This window comes from Mustela putorius, unplaced genomic scaffold, assembly GCF_011764305.1.
Source record: "Mustela putorius furo isolate JIRA1106 unplaced genomic scaffold, ASM1176430v1.1 tig00003858_pilon_pilon_pilon, whole genome shotgun sequence".
NCBI classification, from domain to species: Eukaryota; Metazoa; Chordata; class Mammalia; order Carnivora; family Mustelidae; genus Mustela; species Mustela putorius.
Window position 1 is genome coordinate 52939046 of NW_025422010.1, and position 20539 is coordinate 52959584.

At 50.2% G+C, this 20539-nt stretch overlaps 1 protein-coding gene and 1 pseudogene across 4 annotated transcripts in view; both read left to right on the forward strand.

Annotated features, from left to right (window-relative positions):
• The first annotated feature begins 2382 nt into the window (after positions 1 to 2382).
• Positions 2383 to 5164, forward strand: LOC106005157 (annotated as a pseudogene).
• A 2984-nt stretch (positions 5165 to 8148) lies between these two features.
• TNFRSF11A (TNF receptor superfamily member 11a) overlaps positions 8149 to 20539 on the forward strand; it is a 55755-nt gene continuing 43364 nt past the window's right edge. For all 4 annotated transcript variants that reach the window (XR_006602159.1, XR_006602160.1, XM_045065693.1 and 1 more), the window contains exon 1: positions 8149 to 8262. Coding sequence is in view for 2 of the 4 variants with exons in the window: in XM_045065693.1 (XP_044921628.1) it covers positions 8188 to 8262 (75 nt within the window). In the remaining 2 variants the exon portion in view is untranslated. The remainder of the gene's footprint in view (positions 8263 to 20539) is intronic.

Consider the following 20539-nt stretch of genomic DNA (forward strand, 5'->3'; position numbering starts at 1 on the left):
TCAAAATTTCTCATAAATTCTCGTGTTCTGTTCAGGTATCGTTACGGATAGTATTGTGCCTTAATTTATCTCTGAATCAACACTCATTTATCAATGCCTTACTTTTGTTTAAAAAGTGTTTTATGGCAAGATGAGAAGAAGAACAGAGCATAACAGGGTAGGTAAGGAAAACATTTGTGTTTATTAGTAAGTTTTCACTGAAAGACAGACTTGTAAAGCCCTACACTTATTTAATAACTTCGCTTTTTTTTATAAGTATTTTTTTAAGATTTTATTTATTTATTTGACAGAGAGAGATCACAAGTAGACAGGCAGGCAGAGAGAGAGAGGGAAGCAGGCTCTCTGCTGAGCAGAGAGCCCGATGTGAGACTCGATCCCAGGACCCCGAGATCATGACCTGAGCCGAAGGCAGCGGCTTAACCCACTGAGCCACCCAGGCGCCCCAATAACTTCACTTTTTAAATGTATTCTCCTTAGCTCCTTACCGCAGTAACAGTAACTATTTGATGTCACCATGTCAAAAAATAAGGATTTCATTAGGAAGATCATGTCTTTTTGCTGCTGCTTAAATGAAGATTAAAATGTTACATTAAGATTAAAATATTACATTAAGCTGTAATATAAGACTTAAAAGCTATCCACTAGAAACAAAAATGATAGCTACATTTTTACCTTACCTTTGTGATTCTGAAAACTGAAGAGTTCTTGCAGAAGTGGGAAGTGGTGGGGATTTCCAGGGTGAGATGCACACTATCCATATAGAAGAGTTTTCATATAAACCTATGATTCCTGTATTTGCGTAATGTACTTTGTTTTTCCTTAGTACAAGTAAGTACAATTCATTGTCAGCTGATTACTTTTTAAAATCAGAAACATTTACCTTTACTATATAGTAAAATATCCTTTGCCTAAAATGTATTTTTATTTATTACATATAACCAAAATTTAATTGTACATGTGCTGGTAAATGTGGGGTTTCTTAAATCATAAGTAACATTTAAACTAGTTTCTGTGAACGATGAACAACCTGACTGTAATATGTATGTCCTTCACTTAAGAGAAAAAAACTATTTGAAATAACTTTCATGTTCCTAATAATAATGTTCTTTTTATAGGAAAGAGGACATCCTCACATCCGTTTTAGTGGATTTTGTTAACAAATGGTATTCTATATTAATATTTATAAAATATTTGAATTATGTGAGTGATAGTTCTGTGAATATAGAAATAGAGTCTCCAAAGAGTAATTTTGTTTTGTTAAAATTAAGCTCTTTTTTTTTTTGCTAGTAGGTTTAATGTGTTAACATGGGCATTCTATTGTTCAAAGTGCTTCCAAAACCAGCACACTCACCTCTGGGGCTTTCCAAGCAGAAGTTTAAGTCCTTTAATCTTTTTTGAGAAAAGAAGGGGGTAATGTTGGAAATGTGCCAGGAATAAGCCTTGGTATTTCTCATGAAGTGCCACAGTGAAAGTACCCTCTCCACGAGTCAGTTCCTTGTAGCAAAATCCTAATCTCTTCTGGCTTTCACACCATTATCTTTTTCTAGAAAGCCTTTCTCCATATTCCAGACAACAATAGTCCAGATAACTAAATAAAGTTGTTATTTTCTCCTTTCTCTTCATCATCAGCATACCTGATACTAAAAATTGGTGCCTCATAAGTCAGAATAACACTCGAGAGCCAGATAACCAGGGTTTGAATCCCAGTTCTGCCACATTGGCAAGTAACCCTAAGGCAAGTTGTTAACCACTCTGTGCCTCAGTTTCCTCATCTGTAAAATGGGACTAATAATAATGATATTCCTTACAAGGCTGTGGCAAGGATTAAATGAACTTGCATGCTTAAGTATGCTATTGGTGTTTGCTATTATTATTGTCTTTCTAGAAACTTCCTTTACATCTATGGATAAAATCATTTTTATAATTGTTTACAAACAAGGGATATTACTCTGTAACTTGCTTCTTTTACTTAGTATATGATAGACATCTTTCCAAAACCAGCTGCCTTATACTCTAAACTACAAGGCACTAGAGTTTTTTCTACCATTTCTCCAAGAGCACTCACATTTTCCTCTTTTTTGGGGGGGGGGGGAGGTTTACAAAAATGCTAAGGTAAATAGGCATCCTTGTATATCTCTCTTTATGTCTTGATATATTAGAGTCCTAGACATGGAATTGCTTTTTTAGAGGATATTTGCACTTCTAATTTTTTTTATTTTTTATTTATTTAAAAAAATTTTTTTTAGAGAGACAGATCACAAGTAGGCAGAGAGTCAGGTGGGGGGGTGTGCAGGAAGCAGGCTCCCCACTGAGCAGAGAGCCTGATGGGGGCTCGATCCCAGGACCCTGAGATCATGACCCGAGCCAAAGGCAGAGGCTTAACCCGCTGAGCCACCCAGGAGCCCCTGAACTTCTAAGTTTTTAAAGGCAACACTGTCAGAGCATTTTCCAAAAGCCCCGAAGTAGCTGGGCAGGCTGCACAGTCGGGAGTTACAACGCAAAACAAGGGGTCTGACTACAGGAGCACAAAGCTGGGAAGGGGAAATGGAAGTGTGCTGCTCTACAGTCCTTACACTATACGTCAGGGGACAGAATTGTTTCTGAAGGTGGACTGTGACAAGTTACAGATGCATGTTGTAAATCCAGAGCTAAAAAAAAATAAGCAGGTATATAAATTAAGCTAACAGTGGAGACAAAATGGAATCCTAAGAGCCCAAAAGAAGATGAGAACATTGGAACAAAGACGGAACAAACAGAAAACAAATAGCAAGATAGTAGACTCGAATTTCACCATCTATATAGTCACATTAAATGTGAATGATCTGAAAACTCAAAAGATAGAGCCTGTCAAAATGGATAACATGAAAAAGCAAGACCCAATTATATGCTGTCACTTTACATAGATATAAATTGAAATAGAGGGTCCAGGGCCCAGGGACATGACGGAGCTAGAGGGTCTGCACTTTCGAGACTCGGCCCATGACTTTCTTTACCTGGTGCCTCTACTCACCTGGGCTTTGCCTACCTGACACACCCCTAAGACCCACTGAGGACAGGGCAGATGCTTCACCTTTCTGAACCTTCCAATAGCTGTCTCCATCCTCGTCCTTGTCCCACTGGCCCTTCTGTGGCCCCAGGATATCCCCTCCCCTTCCTAGTTCTGGCTCCTTCAGAGGAGTTTGCTTTGAACCTTTGAACTCCCCAAGCAGCATCTTACACCTTCAGGCCAAGACCTAACCATGTGGGGCCAGAGTCCCAGGGTCTCAGAGGTGGGGCTGCAGAGGCTTGCGTGAGGTCCAGTGTCCACCCTCTGGCCACTTGGCTGAGAGCATGGTAGGGAGGGAGGGTGATATATTAGGGCCCTCCAGGCTGGCCTGCATCTCACCGTTTCTCCTCTGAAATCCTGGTAGTCTGTCAGTGAGAGGTCCTTGTCACCCTCCCCTTGCCTTCTCCCGCCCTGCAGAGCCCTATAAGTATCAGGCATCTCTATCTGTGGTGACCTGGCTGGTGTGCAGATGGGCAATGACTGCTGGGAACTCCATTGCCTGGAACAGGTGTCCAACCTGATGGCCAGATGCCAAGTGACACTACTGGGGGAGGAGATGACTCTTTCACTGAGACAGGTGTTGGTAGGGCAGTGTTTGTAGACCCGAAGCCCACCATCATTGATGAAGTTTGTACCAGAACCTATCACGAGCTCTTCCACCCTGAGTAGCTCATCCCAGGCAAGAAAGATGCTACCAATAACTATGGCCCTAGGCACTACACCATTGGCAAGGAGATCATTGATCTCACCTTGGACCAAATTCAAACCAGGGCACAGATTTTCAGGGCTGCTTGTTTTCCCACAGCTTTTGTAGTGGTACTGGTTCTAGGTTCAATTCCCTGTTGATAGAACCTGTCAGTTATGGAGAGAAGTCCAAGCTGGAGTTCTCCGTTTACCCAGCCCCCAGGCTTTCACGGCTGTAGTTGAGCCCCACAACTCCATCCTCACTCCCCACCCCACCCTGGAGCGCTCTGACTGTGCCTTCATGGGCACAATCGAGCCCATCTACGAGCCCATCTACGACATCTATCTTAGAAACCTCAATACTGAATGCCCAACCTGCACTAATCTAAGTAAGCGGATCGGTCAGATTGTGTCCCCCATCACTGCTTCTCTCAGGTTTGTTGATTTGACCATCCTGGTGCCTTTATCGCCACATTTACTTCTCTCTGGCTACATGTGTCCTTGTTATGTCTGCCGAGAAAGCCTACCAAGAATAGCTAACTGTAGCAGAAATCACAGATGCATGCTCTGAGCCAGCCAACCAGAGGGGGAAATGTGCCCCCTGCTGTGGTAAACACATGACTTGCTGCCTGTTGTGTCATGGCGACAAGATTCCCAAAGATGTCAATGTTGCCACTGCCACCATCAAGACCAAGTGTACCATCCAGTTTGTGGACTAGCGTCCTACTGGCTTCCAAGTTCCCATTAATTACCAGCCTCCCACTCTAGTACCTGGTGGAGATCTGGCTAAAGTACAGTACAACACCACAGCCATTGCTGAGGACTGGGCTTGCCTGGACCACAAGGTTGATCTGATGTATGGCAATCTCGCCTTTGTTCACTGGTATGTGGATGAGGGCATGGCAGAAGAAATTTTTCTGAGGTCCATGAGGACATGGCTGCCCTTGAGAAGGATTATGAGGAGGATGGAGTGGGCAGTACTCAGGGAGAGGACGAAGGTGAAGAGTACTAACCTGTCTGCTGAAATTTTGCACTCTCTTGTCTTGGGACTGTCCTATTTCCATTGTTCTGTGAAGCTGTCCATTGTGGCCTTAACTTGTCAACAAAAGTGATTTTTTTTATTATTATCAAGAGGCTATTAAATCACTTATTGATTATACACAATGAATGATACATAAGCTTTAATCCCATCTACAACTTTATCTGATACCATAATTCAATTTAGATATATGGCATAGCATGTGCCAACAATCATACTAGCCAAATAACCAAATAAACTCCATGACTTTCCTTAGGTGACCCTTTTAATGGTGAACTCCATGTCACAACACATTAAATTTCAGTTCAACAACACCAAAGTTTGTGGAGACAATGGCTTCTGTGGCCAAGCAGTTTGCAAGTAAATTTCAAATGGAACCTGGCATCTCCTTGAAGGAATTCTAGTTTCATCCTATTGGGGTAGTTTTCCAAGATGACTTCAAGTAGACTAATTTTACACAGCACATTTTTTTAAAAAAACACATTTATTCAATGTCATGATTAGACAATTACATTTAGCAATCAACAGCATGGGTGAAAAAACAAACAAACAAACAAAAATCTAAAGACCTTTTTTGGAATGCTTTACATTTTCCACAGGATAGAAACTAAAATAACCTGTTAGACAATTAACAAATACGGTCCTCAAGCTTTTTGCCCATACACGTGAGTATTGTCTGAAACATGTCTTCTTTGGAGCAACTCGGCCCCACTACCACTGTGCTTGGCTGAGTTCACGGATCTGGTGCAAGTGGTTTCCACGTGGCTTCTCTGGCTCTCCTCTCCTGCTCAGTTTTGCTTCCTCGCAGGAATGAAAACTGTCTGCCACTGCCATTAGCTACCACTGCTGCGGGAACCACCACAGCCACCTTGGTTTCGTGGTTTGGCAAAGGATCAGCTTCCACCACCATCGATGCCAGAGGCACATTCTGCCTCCACAATTTCCTCCTTTCAAGGACCCCAAAGGTGAAGATTGATTGTTGTCGTTGCCAAACTCATTCTAACTTCCGCCACTTCCAAAACTGCTTCCAACACTAACAAATCCATCATAGCCATTCCCGTGCCACCATACCTGCCACCACCACAACTGCCACCAAAGCCACCATGCCCAATGAAGTTCCCTCCATGGCCAAAGTGGTCTCTTCCACCAAAACCACCTCCACGGCCACCACCAAAGTCTCCAGAACCACTTCCACCTCTTTGGCTGGATGAAGCACGAGCTTAGTTAGCTAGGGCTACCCTTACTTCCCAGTTGTGGCCATTCACAGTGTGGTCTTTTTGAATGACAGTCTTATCTACAGAGTCATGGTCCCCAAGTGTTAACAGAGCAAAGCCTCTCTTGTTGCCACTGCCTCAGTCAGTCGTGATTTCAATCACTTCAATGTTCTCACGCTGTTCAAAACAATCTCTCAGATGACGCTCTTCAGTGCCTTCTTTATGCCACCCACAAAAATCTTTTTTTACAGTTAAGTGGGCACCAGGTCTTCCAGAATCTTCTCTTGAGATCATTCCCCTTATGTGGCCTTGCATTCATGGCTGCATTTCCCTCCTTCACAGTGGCAAACCCGACAAACAGCCCAAAGCCTCTGTTCCGCTTGGTGTTTGGGTCTCTCATTACCACACAGACTGTGAGCTTTCTGCGTTCTTCAAAATAGCTCCTCCGACTCTCGTCAGTTGTTTCAAAGCTCAGAGCTCTCATGAAGAGTTTCCACAGCTCTTCAGGCTCTTTGGGAGACTCTGACTTAGGCCTGACATTGGAGGGGAGACTTTTCGATGCTTACTCGCCAGCATCCATGGGCAGAAAAGGCTGATGTTTCCTTTAAGTTTCTATTTTAAATGTTTAAGAAAAGGATGAAATGTCCCATGTAAATGCTATTCATAAGAAAGGTGAAGTGGCTATGTAACTAACATGAAAGTAGACTTCAGAACTGAAAGTTTTTTTTTTTTAAGATTTTATTTATTTATTTATTTTATGTATTTGAGAGAAGAGCACACAAGTGGGGAGCAGAGGGAGAAGCAGGCTCCCCACTGAGCAGGGAGGACCCAGGCTGGGCTCAATTCCAGGACCCTGGGATAATGACCTGAGGGAAGGCAGATGCTTAACGAACTGAGCCACCCAGGCACCTCAGAACCCAAAGTTTTATCATGGGTCAAGGAGGACCTATAATAATGATGAAAAGTCAATTCATCAAGAAGACGTAATAATTCGAGATGTTTATGCCTATAGTCTGAGCTTTAAAAACAAGGGCGGGGGGCGGGGAGGTTGAGAACCGAAAGGGAAAAAGAAATAAACCCACAGTTATTGTAAATTTCCAGTTTTCTCAGAACAAGTAGAAAATGATATTTCAAGCAATTTGACCTAATTGACGTTGAAAACCCACCTGACCTACCAGCGGCGGAAGATCACAGAGAACATTCACTAGGCTACACCATGCGCTGGGCCAGAAGTAAGGCAAGTCGAGAGTTCTCAAGAACTACAGAACACCGGACAAGTATTTCTGGGGACACCGGACAAGCATTTTCAACCAAAAAGTTATCTATTCCAAGCAGCGGGTGTGTGCGCGCGTCCAGCGCCGTGTGAGGGAAGACGCCCTCCCCAGCAAGGACAAGGTGAGAACAGGTGCAGCGCCCCGAGCAGTGGCTGCTTCTAGACCTGGAGAGGGACGCGGCAAGGCGGGTGTCTTGGCGGGGGCGGGAACAGGGTGGCGGCTGGCACCCCGGAAAAAGATCCTGGAGGCGAGGCGAGAAAAACCCGCTGCGGGCCGGGAAACTCTGAAGGAGGCTGGTAGGAAGCGTGCGGGACGGTCTGCTGCGGTGACCTTTGCGCAGCCGTCCACGAAATCCCCACCGAAGGTCGAGCCTCTCCTGGTTAATTCCGGGGTGGGGGGGGGTGGCATCCAGCCTCGCCGGGGAGGCCCGGTCTACCAGGGCCGAGCGCGCGGGCTCCAGGCGGCCGCCGCTGCCCTCCGTCCCCGGGAAGCCGGCCCCGGAGGTCTGGGCGCAGACCGGCCCGTGCTCGCGAGCGCGGACGACGGCGCAGGCCAGGCCAGCCCCTGCGGCCACCGGCGGCAGGAAGAGCCGCGGCGTGGAAGCTCCGGGCGATGCCGCAGGGGGTGCGGGCGGCGGGGCGGCCAACCCTCCGATCGTCCCCGCCACCCTCACCTCCCAGCCGCCGGGGTCCGCCCGCGCACCCGAGGGTCGGAAGACGAGCGCCCTGCGCTCGGGCACCACCTGGCGGGCGCGGCCCGGGCTCCGGCCGGAGGGGGCGCCGCGCGGGCGGGCGGGGACAGGTGGCGGGGCGGGGCGGGGCGGGGCGGGGCGGCGGCGGCGGCGGGGCGGGCCGACCCCCGGGTCCCAGACAGGCGCGCAGCCCCGGCCGCAGAGGCCGCAGAGCGCGGCGCCCGCCCGCCCACCGCGCCATGGCCCCGCGCGCCCGGCGGCGCCGCCCGCTGCCCGCGCTGCTCGCCGTCTGCGCGCTGCTCGGCCCGCTGCAGGTAAGGAGGCCGAGGCCGCTGCCGCTCGCGCTCCCGCTCCGGCCCCCGCCCGGGCTCCGGATCCCGCTCCCGCTCCCGCTCCCGCTCCCTGCGCACCGGGGCCGGCGCGCGACGCCTCCTTGGGAGCCGGGGAGGGACCCGGGCGCCGGGGCTGCGAGGCGTCCTGGGACCCGGGCGGAGACGCGGGAGGCGGCGGAAAGGGGCTCGGCGGCTTGGACGGTGGAGCGACGGGAGGGCGAGCGGAGGGGTGATGGGGGCAGAACCCGGGGTCGCGGGGCCCCAGCACCCGGACACGGGCTTCCGAACGTCCACTGCGCGGCGGGCTTTGAGGTCAGTTATCCAGGTTCCCAGGCCGCTGCGGGGCGTCCCCCGCGCACGCAGTCAGCGAGCGGGAAAGTTCGGAGCCGCCGACGTGCCCGCCTTGGCCGAGCGCTCCCGTGTCCAGCCGGTGCTTCCGGGCCAGTCCGAGCCCCGCGGGAGCGCTAGGCCGGGCCCTTCACCCGGCTTCGCACCCTCTCCCCGACTCAGTTTCCCTGGTCATCCGAAGACCGAGAGAGCAAGGCCAGTCGCCTCATGGGGGATGTCTGGAGCGCGCGGTGAAACCGAATTTTGGCAGTTTCTGCGGGAAAGCGGACAGAAGATTTCCTTTTTATGCCCCCATCCTGTTTTTTATGTCCCCCCCTCCCCCCTCCCGACAGCTTCAGGTCCACCAGCTCAGGCTCTGGCCCGGAATAACCCTAGAATCACTTGTCCTTGGAAACAACTTTGATGACTTTAGGACAGAACACTGTTGGCTGTTGGAGAAACCAAGGCCCTTGGGGTGCTTCAGGCTCTGGGGGCGGGGGCGGGGGGAGCCCGAACTGCGCCCTGTTGTGCGCGAGCTGGGCTCAGGCTGGGGCTCGGACTCAGGCAAGCCCAGCGGCGCGGGGCTCATCCTCGCTGGGGCTCCCCAGCCCGGGATGTTCCCGGGGCTCCGCCCCCCCATTCCGGACCGTCAGCCCTTGCCCTTGGGAGGGCTGCTTGGCTTTGGCGTGAAGAGGGCGACGTGCCAGGAGATGAACCTCCCCTCAGATCCTTGTTGCCGCCTGGTTTTCAGAAAGAAGTTTCGTGACCACATCACTCAGTACCGTTGCCAATAAATAAACTGGTTCCTGGTTTTCTGTCCTCCTGGAGGAGAGCTACAGAGCTGCAACCCCAGCACCGCAAAAGCTATAAAAACCTTGTACACTTGGAAGTTCCTCAGAGGGAAGAGTAAATGGTGGTGGTTTTCTTGGTTTTCAGCAGTTTCAGATTTCCCTTCTCTGTTACCGTCAGATTGAGGCAGAAGGGCCCAGAACTCCGTGTGTTTGGCGTGGGGGGAAGCTGGCTTGGGATTTGAAGTCTTGACAAAAGTAATAGGAATGTGAGGTAGGCTCCAGCAGAGAACTCTCTGGAAGGTGCATTCTATTCCGCTCCTATGGGTATGGGTCTCTTAGAATGATTGAGGGAAAAGAAGGCGGAAAAACCTAATGGAATTATTTCATTTTAAGCATGTCAGGTGTTGCTTAATGAAGTGCTGGACAGGTTGGACAGGGTGCTGCCTCATTTAAACAGTTAGCTACCTGAGAAAAACCTACCCAGTCTGCAGTTTCAAAAACGCATCTCACGCTGCTATTGCAAAAACTATGCACATAACATCTCTTCATTCAACGCGGTAGGTCTGATATGAGGCGCTGATGCCTCCAAAACAAATCTATTTTTCGGAGATAGCTTTCAACAAGTGCTGTTTCCCCTCCCTTTCCCTTTTGGCCACTCGAATTCGGTGCAGTTTTGAATCACCCCTAAACAGGAAACCAATGATACTTCGACAATTCCAATCGAATGCTAGGAGTTTGTGCCAAGTGTCGCCAGTGGGAATCCTTCCGTTCTGCAAGGTGGAGCCAGGTGCTGGAACCGTGGCGGTTATGATCCACAGATGGTAACGTGGTGTGTTCTCGCAGCGTGTGGCTCTCTGCGTGTTTCATGACTGCTTCTTGGGCCAACCTATTCTACGTGTTCAAAAAAGGGAATGGCTTCGGCAGTCCACTGGCATTAGCCACCACACCCTGGGCACGGCTTGAAGAACGCTGAGTGAGAGGCAAGGATATTGCTTTCTATAAAATCGCTGGCAAACCTGGCTTCTAGAAAGTGCTTTATCTACGACTTTTTTTGAATGAAACTATTTCATTTCATCGACATTATGGTAGATAGATAGAAATGTCCCTGGAAGGCTGAAAGTTTTGCCCTTTATTTATTTATTTTTAAAGATTTTATATGTTTATTTGACAGAGATCACAAGAAGGCAGAGAGGCAGGCAGAGAGAGAGGAGGAAGCAGGCTCCCTGCTGAGCAGAGAATCCGATGCGGGGCTCAATCCCAGGACTCTGGGATCATGACCTGAGCTGAAGGCAGAGGCTTTAACCCACTGAGCCACCCAGGCACCCCAAGTTTTGCCTTTTAAAACTTCTGTGTGCCTGTATCTATGAGGGAATTTGTTTTCAGTGTTTGCCCACAGACAACAACGCTTTATGTTTTTATGTTGGTAGTTCTGCTGTTTATTCCAAGTAAGAAAATAGAGAAGCTCGCTGCTGTTTTCGCTAAGGTCACTGATTAGATGAAGCCGGTTTTTGTCCCCAGTTATCTAAGACCTAAGGGCAGACCCATTGAGACCCAGGCCGACAAAGGTTTATGGCTTGTGACTCCAGGCTCATGAGAAACAGGACAGAGACAACAGCGTTCACAGGCCACTGTCTAGTCAGAGGACTAGACGGATGAACCTGTAATAATAATAAGGCAGCATGTGATCAAGGAAGTGCAGCGTGGGGGCGGAGAGCAGGAGGGAACCAGTACAGCTAGAGCAATCAGGGTGGACTTCTGGAGGAAGGGGTTTTTCCTGAGTAGTCTTTACAGCATGGACAGGGAATCAAGGGCCAGAGAGGGACTGAAGCCAAGAGGCTGTTGGGGAAAGGAAGCTTTCTAGTCAAGAGAGTGGTGTGAGTGGTTCAGGCTTAAAGGAATCTTAAAAAAAAACAAAAACAAAAACAAAACCTCACTTTTTTTTTTTAAATGACTTTATAAATACTACAAAGCGCTTAATCAGGAAGACCCACAACAGCCAAGACATTAAACACCTACAGTTTCTGAGCTAGCTTTCATATGGCCTTTGCTGAGGTGGTAAGGTAGAGTCATCAGAGACAGAGAAGCCACAGGGCCCTGGAAAAGCCTGTGGGGAGACCCCACGGAGGAAATCCCCTAGAGGGGAGCTGTAGGCTTTGGAGAGGCACCTGCTCGCTGTTCTCCTGCCCCCTCCTGTCCTAGAGAGAAGACTTGGCTATAGGTTAATACTTTGGAGAACCACAAACGTGTAGATCGGTGGTCTTTTAGTCCATTCTGTTGATAACAAAGTATTTCAAATGCCTCGCTTGCTACTTCCTTCCCACTACTCCCCCCCACCCCCGCCACGACAGATCTGTAATATAAACACATTCTCTGTGTTGATAAGGAAATATGAGCTTGCTTTTTCAGTTATCTACCAGAAATTCTTACACCAGGAAAACTGAAACAATAAAGGTGTATCTTTGAAGGTCAATAAATCAGTGCTTTATGAGGCCATGAAAAGGGGAGTTCCAGACCAGGGCCTCCTTTGCAGAGAGTGTTGTGTTGAGAAGGTGCTGCGTGAACTTTATCACCATGTCAGTATTAAAATTTCCCCCGTTGTATTTTCCTATTTTTGAAGTACAGAGAAAAACTAATATTGTTTTTCCCACATGGTGTGTCTAAGGTGCCAGAGGTTTTGTCTGTTGTCTAGGCCATTTTTGTTTTGTCTTGGTTAGGTTTTGGGTTGTGTTTTTTTTTTGTTTTGTTTTGTTTTGTTTTGTTTTTTTGCTGATATGGGTCTGCACCCTGATGGTCATTGGCTCTCCAGGTGATTCACTCCCAAGGGCACCTGCCCGCCCAGTCGGGTGGCCTCCCCAGACTGCCAGTCCACCATCTCCCAGCAGCATCCCGACCCTAGCCTGCAAGGGAAGCACCCCTCACGGGGCCTAAGGCAACCTGACCCCACCTCCGCGCACCCAGAGCTGGTCTGGGGAGCATTCTGCCCAGCAGGTGAGTGTCCCCCCCCCCCCCCCCCCAGCAGCAGGCACTGCCAGGCTCTCCACCTGGTCGGCAGAAGTCAGTCCCTTTCTCTTTGTGCTTCTCTCTGCTTGCAGTGGGGTGGGCTTCCCGCAGGGTCCACCGCTAGAAACTCCTTTCATGTTTTTTGCGCCGAGAACACGGAGTCGGGAGAAACCAAGAGTGAGACAGTGGGCTTCAGCAAAACAAAAGACTTGGTCGGTCTAAAGTTCGCAGTGAGCTTTTGAGGTTGAGCCCGGAGTGGGCGGCGAGTGAGATTACGCACGGCCCCATATCTCTGTCCTCATTCCGAGAGGCGCGCTCCGTCTGTTTCCTGCCACCCAGACCGACCTGCCCGCGCCCCTGCAGGCTTCCCCGCTGTCTCTGAAGTCAAGGGGGGGCGGCCGGCGCGGCTCTGCCTCTGCCGTTCTCACAGCAGCGCGCGCACACGCGCGCACACACACACACACACACCCGTCAGCAGTTGGAAGCACCTGCTTCAGGGATGTGTGCCGATAACCTGACGTCTGCATTCGCCGCCTGGGCCCCCTCCTCTGCCTGGCCCCTTCCCAGCCTTTCATGTCCGCAGGCTGCTGCGTCGAGAACAGGGGACCCAAGAGTGAGAAGTGACACCGAATCTGTGTTCATGTATTTCAACAAAATGAGCACTTACTACGGCGTGTGGGACACTCTGCAACAGGCAGAGGAGACAGAGACCAGGGCCATAGCCACCCCCCCCCACACCCCCTCTCCAGGAGGCGCACAGCTAGACCTGCGCACAGAGATTCCCGGAGGAGGCCTGCTTACTGGGAGCATTTTCCAAGTGTGGCGGGCACCCGGGACAAGGAGTGCTTTAACCCGCTTGAGAGAAGAGCTCCTTCTTCCTCACGGTCCAGTCTTGTACATCTAAAGCCCAGAAGGAGGGACAAGGGGGCAGCATTTGGGCTGGGGGACCCCGGGCGGCTGATGCCAGGAGACGTGACAGTGCAGGGTTTTCGGGGAACTCTAAAAAGGACCGTGCTCCTGGACTCCCAAGGACATGTGGGGAGAGGGAGAGAGAGCCAGCCCTGGAGAGACTTCTGTGCAAGCAAAATAGTTCAGATTTTATCTGGCTGCTCTGTGGGCTGGGGAGGGTCATGCTCAGATTTGCGCGTTACAAGGAAGGGGGTGGGGGGGGTCGTGGGGGGGGGTCCAGGGGGCAGTAAGGAGGCCACTGCCCTGGTTTGGGGGGAGCCAGTGAAGGCTGGAATCAGGTCGGTGTAATGGCAAGAGAAAGGAGAAGCCAAGTGCAGGAGTGATTTCAAAGCTAGCCGAGCAGTGCTAGGCGCCCACAATACAGGGGCAAAGGATGTGGTTGGACTGAATACTTTAAAAAAAAAAAAAAAAAAAGATGTGATGGGTGTCAGAGTAAAATAGCTGACCATTTGAACTGTGTTTCTCACAGCTCATTAAGGAGACTTCTGTCCCAGGTTCAAGTCAAGAAGGATTTTTTTTTTTTTTTCCTAAGCCAGTAAGAAATGAATTTTAGGCCATTGAATTTCAGCTGCTTTGGATTATTTTACTGTGTGGAGAGACAAAGTTCATCACCCTCCAGCGAGGTAAACAAGCTGAGAGCCCCCAAGGCACTGGGATCCATGGGAAATTAGTGTGCTCTGGAATTTAGAGCCATTTGCTGACTTAAAGGTGCCTTTGAATCAGAAGTTCAGGATGTAGGCAGAATCTGAAACTCTCAGACTCAGGCAAGAGAGAGATAAGGGGCCAGGGATCCCAGAGGGTCCATCATTAAAGCAGGTGTGACCTGACCTGCGGTCCTCCTGCACTGGCCTCGAATATGTACCCTGCTCCTAAATAGAAACCGTATTTACCTGGGAACCAGGGCGCAGCAAATCCTTTGCACTTAGAAACAACACATTTTCCCAGTGGATTGTGGTGCCTACGAGAAGCGTTTCCCTTTCTCTCCACCCAGCTCCCTTCTGCCTCGCCTCCACCACCCCAAATCTAGCCGAGCAGGTGACACGGAGGCCCGGCGGGCACCAGCACAGTCAGAAAGCTGCCAGGTTTCAAAGTGGAAGGAAGAACCGACTGCAAAACCTATGCTTCCAGTTTATCAGAATAATAATAACTCATTACATTTCCTGTTCTCTGTGGAGAGTGCAAGGGCCACTTCCTCCCGCCACCAGAAATTTGAAGACTTTCCATTAAAAATGAGGAAGAAAAACTCTCTCAACTTTTCGTGAATGTGATGGTTAAACCTGGCAAGTGGGCAGGGAGGCCTGCGGTGGTGCATAAATCCGACTGGCCGCGCAGCGTTTGGCCCGCGTGGGTTCCCATGTCACCCCTGAGTTGGAAAACCAACCACTTCCCCAAGGTATTGATTTTTTAAAAAAATATTTGTTACTCTTTGCAATGCGGATAGCAGTGAACTTGACAGTGTGTATCTTTAAGTAGCACGAACAACTTGCCAAACCCCTGTCTAGTTAAAAGAAACCTGTATACAGGGCCCTTCCCTCCCCTCAACTTCGTACCCAAGATATTAAAGCAGAATCACGTCGAAAACTTCCCCGGTAATCGAGAATCTGTTCCATCTTGGAGCAGACTGGAGATTTTTCACATCCGCCTTCGCTAAGCCAGCTCCCTGTTCGTAATTCCCTATATCAGGAACTTCCCTATAGCAGACCTAAATCGAATATGTCACAGTTTGACCCATTTCCTCAAATTTGTTCTTTCAAAGGGGTAAAGATCAGTTGGTCAATGTTCTTTATTTTAATGTTTCCATTGTTGAAGATTGTTGCCCACAACTTCCCTCTGCCCAGAGTTATTCATTCTGGTTCCTTGAACCTCTCTGTCAGCTTTTTTTCCTTTCAATTCAGTGGATCCTGATTTATTACTTAGTGGCAAAAACTCACAGACATCACAAACATACAAACAGAAGGCCAGAAGACCCCGTGGAAAACATCAGACCTCGGCCACATGCCCTTGACCCGAAGGCTCCCCATCTGGGAAGGCAGACGAGACAGGACAGTCCACACTCCTTGCAATGCCGAGGGTCTAAATCCCTACAAAAGAGGAACCCGGTAGATGGCCAGGAGCACGGGGCAGGGCGGAGGGACGACTGGAGAACTGAGCACGTAGTTCCTGACCTGGTCCTGGAGGATGGGGGTGTCTCTGAGGGCAGGCAGCAGGGGAAGGGGCACGGGAGACAGGGCAAAGCTGAGTCCAGTCCTGATGTCTGGAGTCCAGGGCTGGCCAGAGAGACCAGGAAAGGGTCAGGCCGACGTGGCAGTGGAGGGAGTGTGGGCTGACTCGTCGTGAAGGGCTGTGTGGACGAGCCTCAGGAGCTGAGACGCGACCCCGTGGACAGTGTGGTCCCTGGGTCCGGCATCCCCACCACCTGGGAGCTTGTTAGACATGCGCATCCCCAGGCCCTACCCCATGTCACTGCATCAGAACTTCTGGAGGCAGGGTCAAACAATCTCTCCAGGGGATTCTGAGGCGCCAGTAAGCTTGAGAACCCCTGCTGGAAACCCTGGGATTCCCTAAAAAGATTCTGAGCCAGCTCGACGTTAACATTGTAGGATCGGTTATATTAAAAACACCTGCCATCTGTTGGCTCCCTTCTGGGTGCCAGGCTGTGCTTGGTGCATTCACTCTAATCCTCACTTGGACAGGACAGGGGGAGAGGGAGGCCCAGGGAGCCCCGGGTCGCACAGCCTGTAAGTGGCGGAGCTGGAACTCCTAAGGGCCCCTCCAGAGGCAGGGCCTTCCCCCGCTCAGGGAAAGCGCTCACGCAGCCGACTGTACAACCCGCTGAAGACCTGAGCAAGACCCTCCAGGAGTGCCGGGACCGAAGCAAGCTTTCCGGTGTCTTTGGAAATACCATAGCCAGGCTGCTCCCTCATGAGAGCTTTCTTCTGTTAACTGTTGTTATGCAAAAAGAAAAACACTGTGACTTGACGCAGGTCAAGTTTCAACCAGCGCCCTGAGTACCCAGTCCAGGGTCCCTGGCCAGTTGATCCCTGACTCAGGTGGAAAAGAAATGTGACATATTGAATCACCCCTGCCACTTCCTGGTGCAGAGATATCTCTGACTTCTCTGTGTTCCCCCCACCGGGAAGACACCAGACTATCGCTCACCGTCGTCCTGAGTGTGTCCCTGTCTTGCCACCTGCCCCGTTCTGTGCCAATGAGGTAGGGGAGGGGAGACAGGTGAAATGTAGCTCTATTATCTTTCTGAAGGTTCTCTATGGCTTAGCATTACTATAACCACAGTGGATCTGGGGACACCTCTCTTGGCCCAAATGACCTGACTCCGATTTTGATGTCTCTACAGCAGCATGCTTCTGAATCCTTCCTATTCCGAATGGCCATCTTTTAGTGTTGTAGAAGTCACTGCCCTAAGTAGTAAGAGAAAAGCTCCAAACAGGAGAGTCAGAACATACCTAGCCTCTGGTCACCATCACGTCTTGAGCTTTCCCTTGGCGTGAGAGGAGGAGTCCCCAGTGGGGTTTGTATTACCCACACCCAGTAGCAAGAAACTTGGACACAGACCCCAGACCTCTGGCTATGGAGGACCAGTCACAGGGACAGCTGAGTTCAGTGGGAGCATACCTGAAATCTGTCTTAAAAGTTAACCCTTAATTTCTAATGGCTCCAAGGTTTAAAAATTTTTAAATGAAATCATAAAACATTGCCCACCACGGGGCTCCTAGGTGGCTCAGTGGGTTAAAGCCTCTGCCTTCGGTTCAGGTCAGGATCTCAGGGTACTGGGATTGAGCCCCGCATTGGGCTCTCTGCTAAGTGGGAAGCCTGTTTCTCCCTCCCACTCTCTGCCTGCTCTCTGCCTACTTGTGATCTCTCTCTGTCTCTCAAATAAATAAGTAAAATCTTTAAAACAAAACATTGCCCCCTTCCGATGAGTTCAGATGAGTTCAGACGAGTTCCATGGCTCAGTTGGTTCCGGGTGACCAGGCCCTTAAGGTCCTATATATACGTCAAATTGCAAACGGGCAAAGGATCAGAATGTACTGCTGACTGGTTGTTATCCTAAGGGTGCAGAGCGGCCCTCGCAGGCCGGTCGGTGCAGACGGGGTGAGCAACAGGCCGCTCGTTCTGCCTGCCCCAGGAATGCAGAGGGACTTCAGGAAAAGGGCCAGGGGCACCCATTCCCGGGCCTGAGGCCGGGCCAGCTGTGTTGTGTGCTGGTTGGGCAGATCTATGTTCTCCTCTCCCTATTAGAAAGGAGAATTTGAGGCCAGGAAGAGATTTCTAAGCTCAGTTTTGCAACCGCCTTCCCTCAGGGTGGCTCTCAATTTGCCCCAAATTGGTGGAACTCTTCTAAGCCCATGCTTGGAAGTGTGAGTTTAATCCAGAGCTAGGAGAAAACGATTGTGTCTTCTGGAAAGGGAAGTTAGGAGCTCACAGTGGTCCTTCAGGAAAAACGATTCGTCAGTTCAACAAGAATCTGAGCTTTTGCTACGGGCCTTTGCTGTACCCCTAATTGTTTTAGCCGGTTACTCTCTCTTCTTTCAGGACGCAGGAAGTGAGAGAAAGGAAAGCCTCCAGCATAGTGCCTGGTACACAGGCGGTGTGTCGTAAGGGCCATGTGTCGTAAGGGCCGACTCTTCCTTCACGCCCACTCAAGATAAATGGCGTCTGTATCCCGTAGTGGGAGGTGGTTCTCAATATCCATTATATGGATGGAGATGACTGTGTGGTGTTTGGGGATATGAGAAAGTTCTGGATCTTGGTCTTTAACATGATCTCTGACCTTGCCACACAGAGACCGGCTGCCGCAGAACCGGGAGCCTGTTAGAAATGCAGGATCTCAGGGCCTGCCCCAGACCTATTGAAATCATCCGATTTCTGGGTAATTCTGTGCACGTCTGAGAAGCGCTGGACTTCACTCTGAGGGCCAGGGACCAGCTAGTCCCTTCTCTGGCCACTTCAGGGGCTCGTGGTCTTAGTAGCCTCGGTGCATCCCCAGAATGAAGGCCGGGCCTGGAAGGAGGCTTGGCCTTCTGAGGCCAGCGCGCTCTTGGAAGCACAGGGGTCCTTGACTTTAGCGGTGGGCACAACGGAAAAGTAGCTCTCATCTCAAATGAATGCAAGCTTCAAAAAAATCAGGATGTTGAGAGAAAGAGAGAAAGGAAGAAAAGAAAAAGAAATGAAAGAAAAAAGAAAGGGAAGGGAAGGAAAAGGCAGGCGCGGGGAGAAGAAAGGGGAATTCACTGGAGCCTCTCGGTTGATAATACAAGGACAAGTCAAAGCCTTCCTAATTACTGTGTTTAGGAAACAAAGGGCCCTTGCACTTTCCTTTCAAGGAGCCTACAGCTGCCAACTTGTTTCCCTCTTTATCTGTCTGGGAGACAAAGACACTTGCAATTGGAGTTTTGAAATGCAAGGTTATTTCTTCATTTTCCCTGGGGCCGTATGTTTTCTTTTCAAGGAACAGAGATAATGACTGTATTGTGAGGAAAGCACGGAAGAGGGCTGAGCAGAAATCAATAGAGCTTTGACGGGCCCCTTTCTGAGGGAGGAGAGAGTGAGTGCAGCCACCGTGCTCCTGGTTTTCCTTCAAGAGCACACCTGGCACCCAGGTTGGGGGGGGGGGCGATGCTGATGGGGCCACACACGCCTTCCAAGATGCTGATGAAGTCACTCACCGAATGCTTGCTCAGTCGAAATGGCCAGTATGTCAAGACGCTGAATAGGCCGTAAGTTAGTGTACGTTTTGGGGGTGGTTTTTTGTTTTTGTTTTTTTTTTTTTTTAGCTTCACACTTGACCTAAGTCAGATTTTTTTTTTTTCTGTGCCTAATATCTATTCCTAAAAAATCTTACAGCAAAGTGGTTAAGAGAGTAAATTCATGGGGAACACCTGGGTGGTTCAGTCAGTTGAGCGTCTGACGCTTGATTTTAGCTCAGGTTGTGATCTCAGGGTTGTGGACTCGAGCCCCACGGTGGGGGCAGGGCAGGGGGTCCACGCTCGGGGGGGGGGGGTCTGCTGCAGAGTCTCTCTCCCTCCGCCCTCCCGCTGTGTCCACGTGTGCTCGCTCTCTCTCAAATAAAAAGAAAGAAATCTGAAAGGACTAAGATAACACATTTTGCATCATGTGCACCTTCCCACAGTTAAAAATTTTAAAAAGTTCACCTCTGATGGCAGATGTTGTCATCCCAGCCCTGATTATTTAAGCCTTGACGGTGTCCGTCACCCTTGGCGGGGAGCCGGCTGTCAGTGCCACCCAGTCCCAGTGCTGCGAGGGCACGTTCCCTCGAGATCGGGGTGATTATGTAATGAGTTGTGTGACTTCCTGGACCGCCCTCCCCTCACCGCACAGGGCCATGGGGCCCTGATGCTCTTCCTGACCCAGCCCTGCGCACTTCTTGGAGTTCTGCAAATGCTCCTTATGCCCACAGACAATCCTCCTTCTCTTGACACTTGCTGTGAACTTGGCTTCTTCCCTTCCTTTATCCGGGTCTCTACCAATGTCATCTGACCCGCACTTCCTTTCCCAGGCTCGTCACATCACTTCGCGGACCCAGACTGCGTTCTGGGTTAGCCCGTCCTCTGTGTTCTACCGTGGACACTAAGCAAGGACACTCCTTCTCCCCGGGGCTCCCCCTGCTTCCTCCTCTGCCTACTGCCCAAGCACCAGCCTTCACTTCTCCCTGCTCTGCCTGCACCCCTCAGCCCTGCCCCCCTCACCCCTGCCCTCTGGGGTTAGTGCGCCTCCCTCTGTGATCTCTTCCCAGTCCTGGAGGCTCTCTCTCCTTCCCTGCCCGTGTCCAGGGCCGGTCAAATGCAGACACTCGGTGTACTTGGATCTTTCCAGTCCATGCAGCAGCTCTTGCTCTGTTTCGTGGGTCTCTATTACAGTTGTCCGTCTGTCTGTGCCTGTGTCCGGTGCTAAGCACTTTGAGAGGCCAGGGATGGGCTGATTTCTTCAGTCCCGCACCCAGCCAATCCCTTGCCCAAGTATGAGGGCTCAGTAAAGACACCTTTGAGGGTCTGATGATAGCAGAGCTTTCGAAGTGATCACTGCCTTCTAGTATTAAACCCTAGGCTAGAGCAGGATTGTTTTCTGGTCATAAGCACAGCAAATGACAGGCAAAGGAGTGACTGGCCTTACTCTGTTACTTGCACAGTGAG